At 48.9% G+C, this 19,601-nt stretch overlaps 1 protein-coding gene across 4 annotated transcripts in view; it reads right to left on the bottom strand.

Moving 5' to 3' along the window:
- The window catches only part of Susd4 (sushi domain containing 4), a 122,560-nt gene extending 104,869 nt beyond the window's left edge, over positions 1–17,691 (bottom strand). For 2 of the 4 annotated variants that reach the window (XM_087580387.1, XM_087580388.1), the window contains exons 1-2: positions 17,567–17,691; positions 16,483–16,665 (exon numbers count right to left, since the gene is read on the bottom strand). In XM_087580387.1, coding sequence (XP_087436513.1) covers positions 16,483–16,630 — 148 coding nt within the window. In that variant the 5' untranslated portion in view covers positions 16,631–16,665; positions 17,567–17,691. Of the gene's footprint in view, positions 1–16,482; positions 16,666–17,267; positions 17,451–17,566 lie in introns of those variants that run through there. The other 2 variants (XM_087580386.1, NM_001105982.1) reach the window with 2 other exon arrangements.
- Positions 17,692–19,601: the final 1,910 nt, after the last annotated feature.

Below are 19,601 nucleotides of genomic sequence, written 5' to 3'. Positions count from 1 at the left end.
GGTGGCTTATAGTTTCAGAGGGTTTGTGTTCATGACCATCGTGGCAGGGCCCGTGACAGCAGGTACCTTTACAGTGCAGCACAATCCAATGTAGCTACAAGAATCATTCAGATGCCCTGATTTCTCTTCAGGTGTACACGTTGTGGGGGTATGGACCAGGAGTGAAGAAAGAGAAGGAAAAGGAGGAGGCAGAGGAGGAGGAGGAGAAGAAAAAGGAAGGGGAGGAAGAGGAAAGCAGAAGGAGAAAATGCAAAGGGAGCGTTTGACTAGAGATAAGAAAATGCCCCACAGAAGGTAAATTCAAAACGACTTAAAAGGACCATCAGAGGTGGCCTGCTATTACTCCAGCTATTAGCCCATCACCTCTCCTCAGGCTAAGTCCTCATAATAATTCAATATTTACCTGACCTGACCAAGGAGGGGCCCCCTGCATGGCCTAGGGAGCCACTTGCAATTGACTTTCAGTGTCCAGCAGCTGTAATCAAATAATGTGAGTGTCTAGCCGTCGGCTGATTAGGTTAGAGCAAACTCTGCGGCCCTATAATTTAAGAAACTGCAAATCTGAGCCTCCACACTTTGTCTGAACCCCACAGTCAGTGTCTGCATGCAGAGTCAATCTCAGGAAATGTTTGACGAGTAATTCAGAGATAATCTTGAATAGGTCAATGAATGCCCTGTACCTTCCACCCAGCACCCCACATACAAGCACACACAGCTTCAGGTGAATACACCTTCATTTGCGTTGATTCTTCTCACACAGCCACTCTCTATAGAACAAAGTTGGCACCCTCCACCTCCCAGAAGCCATCACAGATTCCCCTCAGTTGCAATGAGAGCTCTGAGTCCTCCTGGCTGCTTTCTGTCCGAATTCATACTTTCCTTCCTTGGGAATCTGCTCAGAAGTGAACTGTTTCCCTCTGAATCCATCGTGAGAGTCTCAGCCCTCACTTCTGACTATACTTGGAGACAGAACCCTTATAGAACAATTAAGGTTCAACGGAACCATAAAAGTGGGGCCCAACCCTGACAGGACTGAGTCCTTGTTAGAAGAGGCACCCAGAGAGATGTCTCTCCTGCCCTGCTTCCCTGCACTGCCCTGCACACACACCAAGGAAGGCCCATGGTGAGACATAGCTGTCCACAAGCCAGAAAGGGAACCTTCACTAGCACCCACTGGACAACGTCTTAGACACGTCCAGCTTCCAGAAAGGCAAGGCAAGGCAAGGCAAGGCAAGGCAGGACACATCTGCTGTTTAAGCTAACCAGACTGAGGTAGCTTGATATGTTCACCTGTGCTGACTTATCATCCCACACAGAAACGAGCCCCTCGAGGACCAGTGCTTATCTTATCCATATTTCTGGTCTCAGACCTACTGCAGTCCTTACACATAGTAAGCGCTCAGTTAGATGCTTGGTACATAAACAGGAGAGCAGACGAAGGTTAAAAACTGAAAAGAACCTCTTGTTCTGTGGACACAAGTCATGTTTGCACCTACATCAGTGTAAACAAAAACCCAGTGAGCCACAGGGCTGCCACTCCCAATAGCAGCAAGTCTCAAATCCAAGCCAGACGCCAGTATCTCTCACGGTCCTTTCTGCACATTCACCTGCCCAATAGCTGTTGCTGCGCCTGACTTAGATGCTGGGAGTGGGGACGGAAAGAGAGAGACTTTATAAATAATAAAGAGGCCTAAGGGAGGTTACGTAGATAAAGGTTCTTGCTGCACAAGATAAATGACCTTGTGCTCAATCCCCAGAACCCACGCAAAGAACCAACTCCACAAACACGTCTTCCACCTCTACATGTGTGTTGTGGCATGCAGGCACTAACACACCATGCACAGACACACTTTTTAAATGCTTCTTTCTGTTTTTTTTACATAGCAGCAAGCTTTGCAGAGTCCTTTTACCCTCTGGTTAGGCTGCTGAAATTCCAGGGTCGCCCTGGGGAGATGACGCAGAGCAGAGTCGAGTGCCAGCCCTCCAGGAGTGTGGGATCACTCTGTGGAGCCTGACAGCAGAGCCTGCTCTCTCCCTCATTCCTGCCTGCACTCATCGGTGGGAAGCACTGAAAACAGAATGTTCAGGGACGTGAAGACAGACCAGCCACAGACACTACCTCTGAAGAGCTTAGTGGTAAAGATAACATAGGTTCTAGCTCAATTACTATATAACAGGTGCTCTTCTGGTGCTTCTTGTATGAAGTCATTTAATTGTCGTTAATAGTCCTGTGATGTGATGCCATCCCATCTTATAGAAGAAGAAGATGAGACACAGACAAGTCAGTTGCCCTACAAAGCCATTAAACATTTGAACTGGAATTCCACTTAGCGGTGGATGAATTGATGTCCCTGGGGCTCTTGTTCTTCGGGACTGTCTCAAACTGCCTGCCTTAGTTTCAGAGGGTTGGAGCCCATGGCCATCATGGTAGGGAACATGGCGGTAGGCAGGCACGGCACTGGAGCAGTAGCTAAGAGATCACATCCATCTCGGCCAGGACAGAGAGAGCTCTAACTCAAAATGGCACCAGACTTTTAACTCCCCCTCCACGACACACCTCCTCCAGCAAGGCCACACCTCCTAATCCTTCTCAAACAGTTCTACCAATGGGGAAACAAGTATTCAAACGTAAGAGTCTACAGGGCTCGTTTTCATACCACCAAACTGTCTAAACAAGATGAAGATGTTGTTTTAACCTTATTGTTGGGACCATTGTTGCGGCCATCTCACTTTAAGAAAGCTTATTTAGACTGACCCACAAACAGTACTTGGGGGGACAATCATTTCACTATGAATTCAAGGAACAATAGAAATGGCCTTGCTATAATCCTGTACATTTCCATGGAAGTTAGCTCATGCTGTATCACTGAGAACATGACCCAGTTTAGAGACATCAACACAGCAGGCACCAGAGAAAATGCCAAGTATTAGAAGGCCAAGGCATTTGGAGACGAGAGGTCCACAAACCGTGGAGCACGACAAAGGCAGGAACCAGTAGCCGGCTCAGCTTTTGATTAGAGTCTCTGGTACCCACACTGCATGCAGGGACCTGGGAAAGGCCAATTTTAACAGCAGCAGCAACAACAGACTCAGAGGAATCTGCCCCTGAGTGGGGCCACAGCCAAGGTGCAAAGACAGCTGGGGCAGAGATGGGGACATTTCTGGAGCTACTGAATACCAAGGTCTTCCTTCAGCTGGAGTAGGGAGTATTGTGTGAGCTCTGGGCACTCATCTCCATGTAAATGACAGCAGCAGCAGCAGCAGCAGCAGCAGCAGCAGCAGCAGCAGCAGCAGCAAATTTCCAGCAAAGCCACTCTCAAGGGGATGGATAAATTCAGCTACCTCATAAAACCACACAAGACCCTCTGCTATCAATTCAAAGCCTAAGGATCAGGGTGTGTGTGAAAGAACTCTTTCTCAAATCAGACGGGATTCTAGGAGCCCTCTCTCGGTCAAGGTCTGAGGAGCAGAGCAGAAGCATCGGTGAGGTACCCTCAGGCCAGGCTGCCTTCTTGAAGGGATTCGAGATCAGAACATAGAGGACTTCCTGTCATTCATGAGGAACAAGGAATCCCGCGATCAATCAACAGCCTACAGATGTCTCACAGCTGCATTCTACTCAAGTAGCTAGAGGTGAGTGGAGGCATTGCTCAACAAATACAAGTACCGAGAGACTCTCTGGTGGGTCCAGCCTGTGCAAGCCCAACACAACATCACAGACTTACCATTATGAGATGTCTTTACAGTTTTCCTCTGTCACACAATCCACCTGGTTCTAGAGTCTGAACTCTGCCAATGACATCACATCACACTTCCAAACCGTTGCACCTACTTGTGTTAGATCCAAAGGCAAGCACCCTGTTCATCCCAGGATCTGAGCAAACCATGCAAAAGACTGAGCCCTCACAGCCACATGCTTCCACAGCAGAAAGACCATGCTGGCTCAGAGGGAGGCAGAGCAAGAGACACAGAAAGTCAGTCAGTCAGTCAGTCAGTCTCTCTCTCTCTCTCTCTCTCTCTCTCTCTCTCTCCTCCTCCTCCTCCTCCTCCTCCTCCTCCTCCTCCTCCTCCTCCTCCTCCTCTTCTTCTTCTTCTTCTTCTTCTTCTTCTCTCTCTCTCTCTCTCTCCCTCCCCCCCCCCTTTCAGCACCTGTAATCACCTGCTTGCCTCGAAGGTTCAATTTCTCTTTTCCTGGGACTTCTGTCAGCATCCAAAGAGAGCCGACTGACTGGGCTTGGGCCAACAGCTCTTTCGAAGTTCCTTTCGGCAGTACAAGGACCAGATTCTCCAACTCTAGACTTTACTACTCACTGGATGTGCCAGCAGTGGGGACCCAGTACAGACCAGCACACGCCATTTTGCAGCAAAACTGCTACTCAGGCTGTGTCACCTCAGATTTCCACAAAATGAGCTTCCACAGGGTCTGGACTCACAGGGAAGCATTTTTATATTGTGTAGAGCCTCTCCTGATGGCCTTTACTACTTATGTAGGCAAAAGGAGAAAGTGGCCACAGGTGCGTGGGCAAGTGCTTCCTCCCATATATCCAGGCAGTAACCACTGATTCATGTTCATCGAAAGCCTTCTCATACTATCTCTGCGAACCCTCATGCCCCACAACCCTGTGACTTCCTGTCCCGCAAGCCTGCCAGGTGCCTAGGGACTCACCACTGGCCTAGGTTCACAGAGAAAAAAAAAGTAGGAAGACTATGTGACTTGCTTCAGAGGCAGTAGGATGGTGACAGGGTGTGGGGTGATAGAGGTATTTGACAGCCCACCCTCTGCAGATTAGCAGACACCTGACCGTGTCCCTGGAGAACTTGAGGATAGGGTGCCAAAGAGACACACACTGTCATTCACATCATGGAACACACAGAAAAACTTCAGTACTCAGGAGGAAGAGGAGCTGCAAGGATTGGGCTATCCTGCCACCCTGATTGGGCTATCCTGACACCCTGAACCCGTCTCCTCCCACCAAAGACTGGAAACATTCCGAGTGTTCTTCAGCTGGGCTCAAACATCACTATGTGGATTCTCCAGCCCCTGTATTAAAGTTGTAACCAAAGCCTGGTAAGAAGCAACTTAAGGGAGGAAGGATTAATTTTGACTCAAAGTTTAGGGGATAGAGTCCTTTGAGGTGGGAAGCCATGACAGCGGCCAACTCCATGGTGGGGGAGGGGTGAGTGGCTGGGGATTTCTTACCTCCTCACATCTCTAAGGAACATGACAGAAAGGAAGTGGGGTTGTGCTATAACCCTCAAGCCCCGCCCCCTTCCCACGGACTCACTTCCTCGGGCTAGATTCCACTTTCCAAAGGCTCCACCACCTTGCAAAACATCACGGTAGGAGCCATGTTCAAACGCGTGTGTGTTGGCTAGTTTTATATCAACCTGACACAAGCTGCGATCATCAGAAAGGAGGGAAGTTCAATTGAGAAAAAGAAGCCTCCATGAATTCCAGCTGTGGGGCGTGGTCTTAATCAGTGATTGGTGGGGGAGGGCCCAGCCATTGTGGGTGGTGCCATCCCCTGGGCTGGTGGTCCTGGGTTCTGTGAGAAAGCCGGCTGAGCAAGCCAGTAAGTAGCACCCCTCCGCGGCTTCTGCGTCAGCTCTGTCTCCATGCTTCCGCCTTGCTTGAGTTCCTGCCCTCACTGTTTTTGATGATGAACTGTTCCGTGGAACTGTGAGCGAAATAAACCCTTTCCCTGTCACGTTGATTTTGGTCGTGGTTTTCATCACAGCAATACTTGACCCCAAACTATGACAACCTGAAACCCGGAGGGGGCATTTTATATTCAAAACATAACAGATTCCCAAACATGGCCTTTCCCCCTCCTGGCTCAGCTTTCTGCCTGGTTGGCACGGGCACCCAGAATTTGGATCATTAAAACATTATCCTAACAATAGCATAAAAAGTATCCTAACGATAACATAAAAGCTCCCGAACAGGAGGGAGCATTCGATAACCTGAATCAAGTGTATTTGGTTTTGCTTTTAAATTCTTATTAGCATCAACATTGATGAGCAACACTGCTCCTCAGCCTCCGGGGCTGGCTTTTCCTCCCAACACTGCATAGTCAACCTCTCCTCCCACACTCCCCGCCTGGGAAAGCCCAGCCCCTCCCACAGCCCTCCTGCAGCAGATGACACACACATCTTCATCACCAGCCCTAAATGTCTCTCCTGAGCATCTAACTGAGCTCTCGACTGTCAGTTGGACAGATGGTGACCAAGTGCGTGCCCCCGGGGCAAGGCAGCCTCCTCCTTCTCCTCCTCCTCCTCACTGGCCAGACAACGCTGAGAGCAAAGGTTCAGCAGGGTCTCACCATGTCAGTGGGCAGCTGTGGACGTGTCCCTGTTCACCCGAGTATGATGGCAGGGCACACCCTCCTTGCTGCCACCCCTCACCAGTGCCCCCACCCCCAGGCTGTCCCGGGGCTCTTCCTCTTCTGCTGCACTCGCATCCTGTCCTCCGCCTCAGTCCTGCCTCTCTTTTCAGTTCTCCCTGGCTGAAGCCCTCCGCATGTCCCTCCTGAGTCAATACAGTTGTTTCCTAACTGCCCCCCGGAGAATATAAATTTTCAGAGGGCAGGGCTTTGTTTCCAACGGAACCTGCCTAGTCTCGGATAGACGTGTAATAAATATTTAATACGCTTTCTCTCTGTCTCTATCTTCCATGCTGCTGAAAAAAATAAAAATAAAATAAAACCCATTTTAAAACAAAATGAAACAAATCATGGCGGCCCCCGAAGACCTGTTTTTTTTTTTTTTGTTTTTTTTGTTTTTTTTTTGTTTTTTTGTAGATTCTCATCCAGGCCCCTAAGTGTTAGCTTAGATGGGCACGTGGATCCAACCTGCCCTCTGCATCGCACTTTACTAAGGTGACCCCGAGTTATTTTCCTTACCTCCTTCAGTACTTCATACTCTTTCTCCTCCTGAGCAAACAAACAAACAAAACAACAACAAAAACCCATCTCCCAACATCTCCATCTGGAAAATTATTTTATCGATCAAGACTTGCCTCCAAAGCCTTTGTGTTTTGTGAGCCCCCCCCACCCCCAATCCCTCCTCCTCTCCCCCTCCCAGAATCTCTGAGACAAATTTCCACTGAGAACCTACTGTACCAAATCATGGTAGTTAGAGCCATAGGACCACTGAGACCAAGAATCAGGAGCTACACAGTGAATACTACAGTACGCCAGCCATCTCCCCTGACCTACGCTGAGGGCCATGGATTTGTTATCCCAAATCCCTTCCAGGCAAAGAAGGCTCTCAGTTGGGCTCCCGCCCAGCACAGGAAATGTACCAATCGTGCATCTTCTGTTCTCAATGATGCTGGCACCTCAGGGAGTTATGATCACACCCCCACACCCCCCCACACACACAGTCCAGTTTTCACAGCACCTAGGGAAAGACTTCCTTTCCACAGGTAATAAAACCAAGGCTGCGAGCAGGTTACCACACCCCACTGCCAAGTGGTAACAGCAGCAACACAAACTGGTTTCCTTCTGTAAGGCAGTCAGTCTCCCCAGCGCTTGCCCCCGGAATCCATAACATATTCACCACGTCAATATTAAAAATAAGCAGGTGCCTTCATCTGCAAGGTAGCAAGAAAAATAAGATGGTGGGGCGGGGAGGGACCTGATCTCTGCTTCTAATCCAAAGCAAACCGGGAGGTGGGTGGACCCTGGGCAATTCACCTTAACCAGATAAACTAGAAGTTTCTTAAAGATTTTTTTTTTTGCCTATTTAAATGTAATTCAAGACAATTGAATTGATGGGAAGCCTCCATTAGCTACTGAGCACGCTGTTATACTATACTACAGAGCCTCCTACTACTCCCAAAACCTTATGTACGTGTGTGTGTGTGTGTGTGTGTGTGTGTGTGTGTGTGTGTGTGTGTGTTACATACATATATGTACGTTTATGGGGTGTGCACACACCTGTAAGTATACATACAGGGACTAGTGTTAGTTGGGTAACTTCCTCTGCATCTCTCTACTACGTTTTTAAAGATTTATTTTTATCTCACATGTATGAGTGTTTTGTTTGCAGACAGGTACATCAGACATCAGATCCCCTGGAACAAGCGTTATAGACAGTTGTGAGCTACAAAACAGGAACTGAACCCAGGTCCTTTGTAAGAACCATAAATGCTCTTAACTGCTGAGCCATCTCTCCGCCCCACCACACGCACCTTACTTTTGGAGACAAGGCCTCTTACTGAACTCAGAGCTCACTGACGGCTGCTCTAGCGGGCCAGCAAGCCACAGAGGTCCTCTGGTCTCAGCCTCCACAGCACTGGGGTACAGGGGTCCTCTCTAGCCAGGCCTGGCTTTTTATGTGACTGGTGGGAGCTGAATAAATGCAGGTCCTTGTGTCTGTACAGCAAACACTTCGCCAACTGAGTCATCTCCCCAGCCCCCAGCTCTTATCTTAAAATGGATCTTTGGGTTGGATTCTTTTATTAAGATTCCAAGGGTTAACGGAAACCCTCAAAAAAGGTGACTGAAAATCTTTCACGAGATGGTAGGCCTATGGCATTCCCATAAAACCAGCGATCCTGTTTTCCTCTCATGGAAAACAAAACAGAAAACAAAGATGAAATCCAGAATCTCCCCCATGTAGGAGATTAAAGTTCAGGGAACTTCTACATTCTCCACAGGCAACTTGAATTCAACAACTAGCTAGATCCGTAACAATGCTGTGGGGACAGCAACGTTAAATCTACTGGACAAACACATCCCACGCCTTTCTTCAGAGAACCTTCCCTTTACATAAGGCTCAACCAATCTAACCCCCTATCGGATGCAACCAGACCCAAGAAATGAGGTACTTTGTTACTTTGTTACTTTGTACTTTGTTACTGTTGGAAGAAAATAAAAAATAAAATAAAAGGACTGTAGTACATTAGTGTGTGAATGACCAGGCTTGTCCAGATCTTCTTCCATAGCGGTGATCCAGGACATACAAGTCAACCATTTCAAAAGGAAGCAAGAGACAGCCTTGAGAAGAGAAGCACAGTCTTCTTTCCCAAAGAACCCCACCCTTCCTAATCCTCCTTTGAGAAGCTCAATTTATGGGGACAATGACGAAGGTGACCACTGACCAAGTTTACTACTTCTTAGTACCCAAGCCCATTCCTTGGAGACTTGGGACTCATTCATACACACAGGCAGGGTCACAGAGGTGCCTGGCCTGTGGGGGCTGCACGAGCCTCTCGCCTTCACGGCAGAGTATGTGGAGGCTTGTTCACTGCTGTGCTCCCGGGTTTAATGCCCCTTCTAAATAATGTCAAGAATTTGCTTTCATTTGACTCCTCTGATGTTCCCAATTTACCTCGTTTAAGATTAATAAAGCAATTACAATACTCCCAATTAAGAAGCCGTTTCAAAATGCACTTTCAATTCCAATTGGTGAGCAACTCACTTAATTATTTCTATTTGTTTTTCTTCTTGAGCAGGTAACTTCTCTTGGAGCAGTTCAGACGTGGGTTTTCGTAAAGATAAAGGGAAACTGGGCTAAATTCCCCCCAAAACTCAGCCTCAAGTTCATCTACCATGTCTTCCTGGACAGGAGAGCAAGCACAGTGACTCTTGGATAGTGTGACCGTCACATCTTCTTCCTCCAGATTTAACATTTCAGGGCAGAAATGCTCTCCAAGGCTCAAACGCCCTAGTTGCCTCTGTCTGTCTCTCTCCTCCTCAGTGTTCAGATCACAGGTCTGAGTGTCTGTGCCTTGCCTCTTAATCTAGCTTTATGTGACCATCTGTAGACTCTCGGAGCTCAACCTCACTAAAGATGTCTGTAAATAAAGATGTAAACGATGGAGAGGCGGTCAAAACCACCTCCTGGTGCATTCGGAAATTACAGGTGCTGATCTGTACAAAAACTGTTAGCCTTGCTTTGACCACTCTAAGCCCACGTTAGCTACGGGATCATTAACACTGGTCCAAAGCGCATGGCAACTGCAAAGAAGTCTGTCACAACCTTTAGAAGAAGATGGTGACCGTGCATGGCACTGGCAGGGGTCCCAGGGACCAGGCATCTTTTTGCCCAGAGCGGGTGAGGGTCAAGGAACATCTCTTTCGTCCCCAGGGCTTCTGGGTCTCTTCCATCATGGACTCAGAGTCCAAGGTTCAGTCACCCTAGCCTCTTCCTCCTCCCGGATTGTGGCATTGCCTGTGGACTCACCAGTATGTTTATGGCCCTTTCTGGTCACAATGCCAGGGTTCCCTTAGGCCATGGTAGGAAAGGCCAATTTTCAAACAACTTGGTAACTTCATCTTAAAGGGACATTTTTAGTTACCCATATAAAACATGGCTGGGGTAGATTTTTGGAGACCGGAGTCCTCGTGTTCTGGCATACTAAAAGGAAGGCCATAATGAAAATGACAAGCAGCCTAATGTCACCATCCCTCAGGTTCTTCTTCTATTACATAAGGATAAATAATGGTGTGTATGGTGAGGCATTAAATGAGGTAACACACTTAAGGTATGGGAATGGGTGCTGGCACACAAAGCGCCCGCTAGGCATGTGCCATCAGTGTCGCTGACAGTTTGGACATGTTTATCACTCACTCAAAAACTTGGCCATTTTAACATTTCATCCCATCTTTTCTCAAGCGCCTACAGTTAGCTGACCAGTTCCTGTGAAAATGGACCAACAAGTAGCTAAGTTTTACAGCAGACACACAAGACTATGCATCTTATGTGTCCCGCCATGGGTGTTGCTGTGTGTCTTGGTGAGAGGTGACTGTGTTTGTAAACAAGCTAAGAAGCCTATTCATTTGTCCCTCTCTTCCCTTCAGGTCAGAGCCTATGATCCGGGTGAACTACTTAGACGTACCATTACCCTGTGCGGTTATTTCAATTATCAAACACAGAACGAGCTTTCCGAAACCAGGCAAGGATAAAGAGAAGCAACCTGAGAGGGTCCCTTTTCTCATCAGAATCAATAAATAACACTAAGTTCTAAATTGAACCAAAAACCTACGTTAAGAAATTCTTCTGCAAGTCATTTGCATTTAAACTCTGGAGAAGGTTTATTTGTCTGTGTCCCTGGGAGGGAAACCTGAATTCCCCTCATATATGCATTTCCAGGGGATGTGATCGAGCGCAACCCTGGAAAGGAGAGACAGGGAAGGCAGTTAAGAACCTGGAAGCCAGCGATACCTAAAAGTCCCCATCATTGTGAATAGATATTCTAACACTCCCACTGGATGCTTAAAATCATAGAAAGTAGCAAATGCCACATACTTTATTTTATCCTATGCATAGGGGTGTGTGTGTGTGTGTGTGTGTGTGTGTGTGTGTGTGTGTGTGTGTGTGTATGATAGTTAAATTTATATGTTAGGAATAGTAAGGAATTAGCAATACCAAACAATAAAACAGAACCTTTATAACAATACACTACGATACACATCTCCTGGATATTATCTTACAATATCCTACTGTATTGTATACTGGACAAAAGGATAATTTCTATTCCATGCAGGAGGAATTGGGCAGGTTGGTGAACGATCCCCCTTGTGCTACTCAAAATGGCACTCACATGTTACTGCTTGTTCTAGATTTTTCCACTTAATATTTTCAGGCCACAGAGGGCTGACTACTGTTAATGGTGATCCACGTAACAAACTGCTGTAATAGTGTCCGTGATACGGGAAGAATGGAGTCGAAGAGAAGTTATGCAACCTGCCCAATGCCACGAGGCCACGTAAGGACAGAAGCTGGACTTGAACTCTCTTCACCCTGTACAGAATGTGGAGCCTGAGTTCTCCTTTAAAGGTCTTTGAAAGCACTGGGGAATGTGTTTCAGACACGAAGAGCAGAATAGCAAAGCTACTGCTCTTCATCTCATCAATACCTACTGGGTCAAGACCCTTGTCTACACCACCATTACCCTCCCCGAGAAAAGAAACCCTGCATCTCCTGGAACTTGCCTCTTCCCTTCTGCGTTGTGACATGTGAGATTCACTCTTGTTACAGGGAATCCTTCTGCACCCCCGAGACTTTCAGATTTCACCCTGCCAATAAACTGGGTTTCCAGCTGCTTAGGTCGCCACGGGCTTTGTTGAGGAACTAGGGCCTGCTGTTTGTGGAGTTGGGACTCTGTTGACCAGGTTCAGCCCGAATCATGGATTTTAGAGAGAGCTTTGCAGGAAAAGCTTCTCCTGAGCCTCACTTGTAAGGTTTTCTCAATAAAGCTCCAACAAGACACTCACTTACATCTACAAGCCAGTTGTTTGCTTGGGAAGCATTTACTACTATCTGCAGGCACACTGACATAGGACGGCTCATGGGGCTGAATTCAGAACGAGCTGTATGTAACTCAGGTGCACTGACTCGGAAGCAAGAGGTGGGAAGCGCAGCCTGCCTGCCCTTACTCCTGCTCAGGACTCTCTGCTGGGCGCTACCACCTGATGGAGACACTCAGGACGCTCCCCAGACCCTTGAGAGAAGACTGTAAGCTGCCTGCGTGCCTATTGGGCTCCTGTGGTTATATATTCTGCACTCAGACTATCCTCTACATGCCGAGTTCCAGCATGTGACCATCTCCACACCTCTGTACATGATATCTCTGACACCCCCCCCAAGTGTCACCCTGTCTCTAAAGCCCCTCCTGATTTCTCCTCCAACCTCCCTAGATCATCTCCAGTTGGATGTGGCCTCACCTTTCATACCTTCCCCACCCACGGTGACTGTTTTCTAGGTGGTGAGGCAGGAATTGGGATTATCTTCTTCTTGTTTTCAGCCAATAATTAACTGCCCATTTGGCTCAGAGGCTGCACTGGTGCCTAAAGCATAAAAAGCCCTCGGTGGGCTTATGATGTGTGATAAAGGGCTGTTTCTTAGAGTCATGGGAACCCGGGGGAGGGGAGAGTTTACTGATCAGAGAAACTTGGGAGGATGACACTTAGGCTGTACCTTAAAACTGTTCGTTGGGAGAATAAGGTTCCATTAGTTTAAAAGAGCAATGTAAGTCACAGGCCTTGGTGTGAGGTGGGGTACAAGGAATCAGTGTTTACTGAATGAAAACAGCAAAGATACCCAAAGCTGAGCCCTGTCTTAGCTACTAACTGTCTATGACCTCATGTAATTACCAAATGGCTGTGGCATTTCCATCCCTGATACCAACTCCCTAAGATTTATAAAAATCCTCCTTATTTTATAGATAAGGAAGCCAAGACCCCCTTCCCCCAACCAAACCTCAAAGGCATCAAGTATCAGTGCCCACCCCAAGTTTCCAACAAGAGAAAAAGTTCATCTCTGAGAAGTAACTTCTAGGGCAAAGTCTAGATCCTCTTCCTATACATCTGGGTGGACCGCTCTAATCATCCCTCAAAATCCAGGAGGCTTCTATGAGAGTAGACCAAGGCAAAAGAAGAAAAGCAACTGAAGGGAGACATGGTCCATGAGAATTTTGGGCACAGCAGGGCCCTGTATCCCCCCATAAGCCTGGTAGGAGTCCACTCAGGATAATCCTTCTCAGAGGCTCCAAATGAGGACCCTTCTTCCAAGCTGACAAAAGACAGCCCAGGGAGAGCCACCCAGAGTCACCACAAGCTAAGCCCGGCTTATAAAAGCTCTCCAAGGCTCAACGAGTTGAATTGGATCTCTGGCTTCCCAGGACAAAGCATTTCGGTTTTGATGGAGTTCTTTTCTCTCCCCGCCTTTTGTCTGGTCATTTTTCTCAATTTCTCCCTTTCTAGTTCAGGCTTTTTTCTGTAATACTTATATTGGGCACATGATTTCTCCCCCTCTCCTAGCTCTGACTATTATACCTCACTATTGTGGTGTGCTTTTTTCCTCTGAAAGCAATCAAAAATGAAAATCCACATTTCAGAACAGGGACTATTAAATATGCACCTTTTGCGGGTTAAAAAAGGAAAGCGCTCTCTCTCCGAGGGCTGATTTCAGCCGCGTTTCACCTACAGATTAGACACCAGGGTGAGACTTCTGCTCCTTAGCAGGCCATTTGCATCTGGTAATTGAGAAGGAGGTCAGGAAGTCTGGAGGTAGAAGCAACTGATTCTAAGGAATACATTGGTCTAAAGCATCACTAATCAAACTGTGGTCTTTGTACCAGTGGCAAAGGCTTTACCTATGAGCTTATTGAATACAGACCCTTGGTGCCGAAGAGATGGTTCCAAAGTTAAGAGCACCTGACAGTCTTCTAGAGGACCAGAGTTCGGATCCCAGCACCCATACGGTGCAGCTCATCGCTGCCTGTATGAACCTCAAGCTTCAGGGAACCCAATGCTCTCTTCTGGTCTCCTAGGGAACTGGCACAAACGTGGCACATGCTCACATATGCACATAAATAAAGTTAATAAAGGACACAGAAATGCAGACACTCAGGGACCTCCCAAAGCTAATGGAACTGGGGTCTACCTTTTAGCAAGGTCCCAGATTTTTTGCACACATATGGAACTTTCAAGAGCAAAGGTCTGGTGTAAAGGTAAATCTGCCTTTACTGTCAACCTGGAGAGTCCATAGATTCCTTTTCTAAGAAACTAAACCTGTCTTGGGATGTCCCCCGCCATTCTTTCCTGCCCAAACTGTGGGTTCATGCAGAAATCCTGGACTAAGTACTCCTCTGGGCATCAGCGTCAGCTAAAAAAGAACTGAAGCTGGCATCAGGCTGGTGGCCAGCCATTCTGCAGCAGATGACCCATCAAAGGAAAGGGTTCTGACAGTGAAGGGCTGCAGGGAACCCTTACTCCCTCTGCTTTCAAGGCTCTGGGAAGGGATAGAGACACCGCTGTACAAACTGTGCGGACTGCAAAGGTGACTGGTGAGTCCAGAGGGTTTTGGGAAACTACGCCGAGAAAGCCGGGAAAGCAGTAATGGATGAAATCGAGAGCGTAGCCCTTAAATCCAGCATATGCTCAGACCCCACAGTCTCTATAATAATGGCGGAGACTCAGGTAGATGGACTACAATTAGCTCGTCTGTCATCTACATGGAAGACCTGTGCCAGAGATGGAAAAGCATGTGGATGTGGTGAGAAGGGCTGGCTGCTAGAACTGAAAGGCGGGCTATGAGATAAAGACCCAGGCCAGTTCAGTGGTGGCCTGCATACTGACTCCCAACGGCTCATGAGTTAGTATCCAGAGAGGGGAGAGTTCTGGCAGGCCACAAAGACACGGCCTGGACCCACAGTTGACCTTGTCCTCTGTGAAGAGGAGGATATCTGCCTCGGAGAGGCTTCTAGTAAAAACCGTAGTAACAGCACACAAAGTTACTCCTTGGGTAAAAAAAAAAAAAAAAAAAAAAAAAAAAAGTAAACACAACCACCCACCCTTTCCACCCAAGGCGAAAGTAAGTTTCCTCTGTAATTCTGACTCCTTGCACACTGCTATAAACACTTTCACACCCTAGGCGTCGTCAGGCTGCCGTGTGGAAGGCCTGAATCACTGACTGCTCTGTGCTAAGACCCATGTTATCACACTCCTCCCTTAGCTTTGCTAAATTCAAGCTCACTTATTTGCCCCTGGTCTTCACCTTCAACGTCTCTGAAACAGCAAGATTTTCCAACATGGACGTGGTTCATTTACACCAAGCAATATATATATATATATTATCGAATGACAATTTACTTAGGCATCCGCTACGGGAACGCAAAGGCGTCCTTCACGTGCCCACATCAGCAATGTCTGAAGGAGGATCTGGAACAGGCAAGAATGATGGACGGTAGTGTGCAAGGGAGAAAGGGAGAGACTTAGGCGGGAGGAATTCAGACAGGAACTCCATCTGTCTTCCTCGACCACAACCAAGAGATAGCCCCCTCTCTTGGAATCAAGTATGTTATAGATTAGCCGCCTACAGGGACTGGGGCTATCAATTTGATTTCAGAACTTCCACTTCATAGGAGAGTACTTGACTTAATCCCTCCTGTAAATCAGACCTCGCTAAGCAATCTTCCAGAAACATAACCTGAAGGAAAGCTCTACCATCCTTCCCCACCCCCAACAGCCACCAACATGCCTCAGCACACCACCTCCAAGAAAGAGAAAGTTAACTTTCAAATAAACCCGTCCTTCAACTAGTCTGACCATGTTTTCAGACCCTTCACATTCTTAAAGGCGGTTTATTCTAATGTTCAAATCCAGACGCCCAAACCTGACCTGTCTGCAGAGGGCAAAGATCAAGGGTCGAAGAACCACAAACACACTGCCCCCCCCACCCCCCATTCCTCTAATCCTCTTTTTTCCTCTGGGCCAAAATGGGAAAATGCACCAGGCTTTTTGTCCTTCCTTCAGAAAAGCCCAACCGGGCTGCCAGTGGGTGTGCGAACCTACACCGGTTCCACACAATTTTCTGTGAACTCCAGGGGTTTTGCTGGGACACAGGGACTCTATTTCTCAGGCACCCCTAAAGTCTGTATGTATGCAGGAGGTTCAGTGCTGTCCTGTCAGCACAGGCTCCTCTCCCCGCTGAGCTGTCCAATGCTCCCCCAACACAGCGGGGTCCACTCACCACCGGTGAGCTGCGCAGGGCCAAAGCACAGCGCCAGTTGAAACCACAGGATCACGGCCAAGAGTCTCTGGGGGGACTGAGGCTGCTGTTGCTGCAGCTGCTGCTCTAGAAATCCATCTCCATTGCTCGGGTTCATTCCATGATACATCTTTCATCCACAGAGGGCATCCAGCTTGCAAGAGTCTGCAACCAGGAGCGGAACACCACAATACCCCGGGTTACCCAGGCTCTGGGGCCAAGCTTTCCCTCCTCCACCCTGGGGACCCGGTGCCTGGGCTTTGCAGGCTCCATCCCATCCCGGTTCGCCCCTGCGCAGCCCCCGCCCCCTTTCCCACTGCGAGATTCTCCCTGCCACCCCCATGCAGGGTCCAGAGAGTAGCAGCCACTATGGGATACTGCGCGTGCGGGAGGGATGGAGGAGGGGAGAGAGGACAGGGGTTAGTGCACACTGGCTCTGTGCTGGTCCCCGGGATTCAGCGGTTCTGACCATGACAGGAAAGTCTAAAGCCTTCTAGCATCAGGCGGCTGAGAAAACACTTTTCCCCGGGCCTGTACATTTCACTCTGAGGAATCTCACAATGTGCACCCTGCTGCCCCTGGATACTTCTCTGCTTTTCCAAGGATTGGGAGGGTCCTATTGCCCCAGTCCCTTATGAAACCTGAGCTGTTATTTTTATTTTAAAAATTCCTCCCTTAGGGGAGCTGAGCCAGGAGCCAACTCGCCCAGCCCGGCCTGCGCACGCCTCCCCGGGGCAGGCAAGCCCCTTCCGGGCTCCGGCTCTTACCTGTGGGTCTCATGCATGCAGCTTCCTTCCCTCCTCCGCCTCCTCCCCCCGCCAGTCTAACCCGCATCTGTGCGCGACCTCTGCTGCCGCCGCTGCGCGAGCGAGCGAGCGAACGAGCGAGCAAGACAGAGGAGCGAGCGAGCGAGACGGAAGCCTCGGCGGCTGCCGGGCTACATCGCCCCCGCCCGTCCCGCCGCGCGCTCCCTCCCCGGGCTCCCCCGAGCGGCCGGGGGCGGGGGTGACGAGGGCCACGGCTGCCGGGCTGCGCGCCCCCGGCGAGGCGCCCGCGCGCCCGCTACCTGAGCTCGGGAGCGCGCGGCGGCGCGGAGAAGGGGAGGAAGGGACGAGGCCCAGGCGCGCGCGGCAAGGGCAGGGGCGCGCGGGCCTGCACGCGCCTCGGAGAGTCCCAGCCAGCGCCGGTAGTGAGGGTAAGGGGATGGCGTGGGCGGAGGACGACGCCGCGGCCAATGGGAAGCCGGCGCGCCTGCACCTGTCGGGCTCGAGTCGCCAGGCGGCGGCACACACGCACACGCATTCACACACGCGCGTACGCATATGCACGCACACATACCCAGGCACACGCACGCGCACACACCGCAGGTCTGCACCGCGGTCCTTCACCAGTGGCCTCTGGAGCCCTTGCCCCGTGCGTGCCATCAGAGGCTGCGATCTCGAAGGTGGAGGTGGACAGGGTGATCCCACCCAGGATCATCTCCTATGACAGGGTTAACTTGAATGGGTCAGAGTAAGCACGACCCTTGCTGCTAAAACCTCAAGTTCTTGTTGACCTCAGCATCTCCACAGCGTCTGAGCTTCCCCTAGAGCCCAGTGGACAGCTGGAGGAGGCTAGGTCTCTCTGTATCTCTTGTCCCTTGCACCGTCGGCATTTCCCCTCTTGGCATGCCTTGGAGATGCCTTTAGGAGCTTTCTCTAGAGAGGCTCTCCCCCAGGGAGGCAAGTGACCGGGTGGTGAGATGATGGGTGCCAATGCGGAAAGCTGGGTATAACGGGAAGGGGAGGCTTATTTCTTGTGGGTAAGAACCCGAAAGGATCAGGGGTCCCCAGGAAAGAAAGTTCCCCTGTCAGCGGACCCTTCCTGGTGTCTTAAGTTCAGCCAGCTGCTAGCTCTGTTCTCCCAACATTTGTTGTTCCCCAGCAAGCTGGGCCTCCCTCTGCGGTCTGGGCTGGGCTCCGAGGGTCCACGGTGATTAAGGGGTGTGCCTTAATGAGGTAGTGCCAGCAGGCAGTATTTTTTTTTTGAACCACTGGCACTCCATTATTCTGTAGCAATTTGTGGCTATGAAAAACCGTGTTTCTGATACAGCCACCAAATCATCTCGTCCTTCTATCGACTCTCTCAAAATCTCATATACTGAAGGTAGTTGGGAAATTACAGCTTTTACCGTGTTGGCTCTTACTGCGAGTAATTTTAACAAATTCTTGCAGGAGAAATTAGCTTTTAGTAGATAAATCTAGTCCAATGTTGTTGGGTTTTTTTTTTTCCCCGATTTGTAAAATTGAGATGTCAGTTTTGCACAGAGTAAGTTTAACATTTTTGGCTATCGCAAATGCATTCCTGCTAGAGCGAGTACTTTGAGGCCCCAAAGCATTACTTGGGCATTTTTCTGTGTTTCCAAGGTCCTAAGATTGTTCGCTGCAAATTGAATATTTATTCTAGTTCATTCTCGGTAAAAATATCTACCATTTTAAAATAGCTGTCAGATCCACAGGGCATAAAACTGTTGACCATGTGACAAATATATTTGAAATCTGCCCCTTAGCCGCAACAGTCGGTTTATGCCAAGGCCAACAGGAACATCCAAGTCCGCCTGGCCCAAACATGGGATCTATGTTTAAATCTTCTTTCTGACACAGTGGTGTCCAACTGGGGCTGCATCTCAGTAGTAGACCGCTTGCCTAGCTCTTGTGTGAGGCTTAGGGCTTCCCCCCAGTACCACAAAAATTAAATTATTTGTGAACAAGGTCATGTAGCCTCATCTAGTACCTCAGGAAACCTGTAGTAGTTGCCAGTAGCATTCAGAAAAGCCTTCCTTGTGTGGGACTGTTCTACTTTGGTTTTTGCTATTATTGTGATAAAACACTGACAAAAAAAATACAAAAAAAAAACAAAAAAACAAAAAACAAAAACCTGGGGAGGGAAAGATTTTAACTTGGCTTACAAGTTACAGTCCACCATTAAGGAAAGCCAAGGCAGGAACTGCAGCGAGGGCCATGGAGAACGATGCTTGCTTACCAGCTTTACTTCCCATGGGTTGTTCGGCAGACTTTTGTATTACAGCTCAGGCCTGTCTGCCTAGGAATCACACACACACA

The sequence above is a fragment of the Rattus norvegicus genome, chromosome 13, assembly GCF_021556685.1.
Source record: "Rattus norvegicus strain SHRSP/BbbUtx chromosome 13, alternate assembly SHRSP_T2T, whole genome shotgun sequence".
NCBI lineage: Eukaryota > Metazoa > Chordata > Mammalia > Rodentia > Muridae > Rattus > Rattus norvegicus.
This window is presented reverse-complemented; position numbering and strand designations above follow the sequence as displayed.